This window comes from Histoplasma capsulatum, genomic scaffold, assembly GCF_000149585.1.
Source record: "Histoplasma capsulatum NAm1 scaffold_8 genomic scaffold, whole genome shotgun sequence".
In the NCBI taxonomy this organism is placed as follows: Eukaryota; Fungi; Ascomycota; class Eurotiomycetes; order Onygenales; family Ajellomycetaceae; genus Histoplasma; species Histoplasma mississippiense.
The window spans coordinates 1,083,388-1,086,735 of NW_001813975.1; the positions used below are offsets into that span (position 1 = coordinate 1,083,388).

Sequence of the window (3,348 nt, forward strand, 5' to 3'; positions counted from 1 at the left end):
AAACTTCGCCCAAGAAGTAAGATACTGTCAACAAACAGAAGTTGTCCTCGCCTCGTTCCACGGAACACATACCCTTATCACCAGCTACAAAGCGCCTGCCGTACATAAACGAGCGTCCTGCGAGAGAACATGACGAAATCAGTCCTCCCAATCCCCTTTAGTCTCCCCGAGAGTGGTTAAAACGAAAGATCAGGACGTTACTGTCATGGGGTTGAAGATAAACCCAGGGGTGAGCTTTCGGATAGTGCCAACGGTCCCGATCCCGATAATCTAGACTTCCCTCTCTTTCCTGGATAGAGAATGCTGACAAAATATCGCGTTATCTAGACCATCATCTCCATCCAACCCCACGCCCTCCACCGCGACCCGGATACGTTTCCTAACCCAGACGTGTGGGATCCAGAACGCTGGCAAGTGCCAATTACATCCCCGGCCCACCGTCAGATGCAACGCATGCTGATGCCGTTTGGATATGGACAAAGGATGTGTACGGGAATGAAGTACGTAAATAAGTTTATTTGAGTTCCTGTGTAGAGAAGATATCAATCACCATCTCACTGATGTGTGTCTTCTACTTAGTCTGTAATGTAAATGCTGTTTATACTATCTAATTATCATCATTTATTGCTGACTCTTGATTGCTGGGATTTGAAATAGCGTCGCGTGGGCTATTATGCGTCAGGTGACGGCCAGTATATACAGAGAATACGAAACATCATTGGACGAGGGTGTATGGTTTGACGCAGACGGCGAGCTGGCGTCTAAGGACGTGAAACACGAAAATCGGAGGAGAAAGAAAAAGAATTTGTTTCCGGACGGAGGTGTGCAGCCGATCGTGTTTAGGAGGGTCTGAAAAGAACAACCGGAACTTGTATGCGATATTTTATTATTTTTATTATTTTTTCTGAACTTTGTTTCGCTGTCTCCTGTTTCGCTGTCTCCTGATAAATGAATCAACGACATATCAGGAACAGGCGTTCGACAGGGTCAATTGGGAGTCGACAACCGATAACTCTCAACTGACAACTGTCCACACCTATCCGACCATCAATATAATTTTTTCATCTCCGTTCAATCTAATCCCTTGCAAGCGAATAACATCTATATTTGTGATTTATTACCCGGCTCTTGGAGTGGTAGATGATATTAAATCTGGATCAAGCAACGACCAACGGCCTGGAAAACCCTGTAGGGAACTGCCTCATTTTCATAATGCTTTTAGTCTCATTTTATTTGCGCTGGATATCCGGCATACAGCCATCGGGTGGCACAGATCTCGCCAGCGTTTTTCGGAACTGTGCCAAACCATCTGAAGTAGATCTGGATTCATTGGCCAAAACATATGGTTTTACCCATTCCAGCTGCTATCGAATCGATAGCGGTGGTTCTGCGGATATTTTTTTGTTATTGGATATCGAGATTCAATCTTCCGTTCATGACACTTCTTGAATCGGTAAATTGTACACCATACCCTGCTGGAGACCGAGAAAATGTGGAACAGATGGAATATCTCCTGAGCCTGGCGCTCGTTTCCTTAAAATCTTCTTGATTGTCTGAATTTTCCAGCGTCCATCAGATGTCAGGTCGGCTATGAGAGGTGTAGGAAAACAAGCGCTTCAGCACCTCTCCACTCGTAAACAGTCCTCGTTAGACCCGAAGCCAAGTTCTTTCAGGAAAACCGGATTCTACCCACGGAAGTTAGTTGGAAATTGGACTATATGCCAACTTCTGCGGTACCGAAGGACGCCCCGGGAGGTTCTTGTGTATCTGTGACGATTTTGTGGCTAGCTTGGAGGATGAACGGTTGCACTGGACCACTATGTCCGAAACTGGCTATACAATGCGTCAGGAAGGGGAACTCGATTTCCTGGATTTCCTGGTGGACGACACAGTCTACAGCTAACCAGAGAGACACAAAGAATGATCGTAGGCTGGAGCTCTGAGGGTTGGTAGAAATGAAACTCTTCTAGGCCAACCCGCATAGCGGAGGGTGTTCTCAGAATAAGCTCCGATCGATCTCTCTTTGGTGCTTACTTTTTCCACAGTCAAAGGATGATGGTTAGCCGTCGCTACTCCATTCTCTATACTTCTTCCATAGAGATGATCTTTTTTCTCTTTTTTCTTGCCATTCTCTCTGTACAGTCGATCAAGAACTTAATTTCCATCGTCCTTGGTTGACGAATTTCATGTCATGTTGAGAGGCACTTAATGGCTTTCATTGATTGAGCAACAAACTCCAACAGGCAATATATCTAGTTACGAAACTCCTGATCAAATGCCAAAATATTTTCGAGGCTCAGCAAGTCAAGCTCCAGGTGGCTCTCTCACGTTGAGACAAAGTGATGATACGCTAGTAACATAGAACTCCTTGACAGTTCGATCAAGATACTAGCAAGGACCAGGGCAAGGCTGACAAGAACCGATGCCATTTGGCTTGTTAGTTAGTTTGTCGTTAGTCAAAGTTGGTCGAAGATTCAAGAATGGCTGATGGACTTGGGTGGATGTGTGATCCTTGAATCAACACCAACCCTTAAAACGGTGGCTTTTGTTGTCAGAGCCGAAAACATAGGCTGAAACAATAGATGAAACAGCAAATGAACAGAGAATGAGTGAACAGCCAACATCCTGCAACTGTAACTTGGACGCTTTGTAACTAACGACGACGACCACGACGACGGGCGATATATATAGAATTTTGTTAACTTCGGGAGGTTCTGATTTTGACTATCTGCAAACCCTGCCGTGGCCATGCAGAGGAGCTAAAGGCTTTCATGCCAGTCAGTGCTCACCTTCGGCACGTACACAGCGTAGGTCAATGCGCGGTCATGATGTTGAAAAGGGGAGGGTATTTTTTCCTCCCGAAAAACTACCATGCTGGGCTAAGTAATAGTATCGTCGACCTTTCCCATCCCGCTCGTGAATTGGACGTGTAGATAGAATTCCAAGACGAGAGAGGTGCCTGAGTAAGTGATTGCTCAATGGACGGGAGATGCACTTACATCTAGTCATGCAGTAAGTTAATAAGGAAAATCCATGATGATTACTCGCGTGAGTTTCTTTACTCTAATGGGCCCCGGCGACTTTTCCCTGTAAGATATTTATTTATACCAACAGCCCAGTAAGATACGGAGTAAATCAAAATGGTCCTGAATGGCCGGGAGACAGCGAAAGAAAAAGCGTGGGGTTTAACCATTGACAGCTGCCTCATGCAGATGGGAGATACAGCGGCATGCTTTATTTCAACTATTCATGTCACGATTCTTTGCTTTTTCCAAGTAATAGTTGCTGTTGAAGAGCCCATACCATGAACTGCATTGTGTGAAGATGTTAGCTGGGTCCATGGGAATG

General features: G+C 45.3%; 2 protein-coding genes across 2 annotated transcripts in view; one reads left to right on the forward strand and one right to left on the reverse strand.

The window, feature by feature from the left end:
• Nucleotides 1–853, forward strand: part of HCAG_07291 (predicted protein) — a gene marked incomplete at both ends in the record, with an annotated part of 2,101 nt that extends 1,248 nt beyond the window's left edge. The window contains 3 exons of the mRNA XM_001537819.1: nucleotides 162–229; nucleotides 328–500; nucleotides 658–853. Of these exons, the coding sequence (XP_001537869.1) occupies nucleotides 162–229; nucleotides 328–500; nucleotides 658–853 (437 nt within the window). The remainder of the gene's footprint in view (nucleotides 1–161; nucleotides 230–327; nucleotides 501–657) is intronic.
• Nucleotides 854–3,239: 2,386 nt separating this feature from the next.
• HCAG_07292 (predicted protein) overlaps nucleotides 3,240–3,348 on the reverse strand; it is a gene marked incomplete at both ends in the record, with an annotated part of 1,084 nt that continues 975 nt past the window's right edge. The window contains one exon of the mRNA XM_001537820.1: nucleotides 3,240–3,309. Coding sequence (XP_001537870.1) covers nucleotides 3,240–3,309 — 70 coding nt within the window. The remainder of the gene's footprint in view (nucleotides 3,310–3,348) is intronic.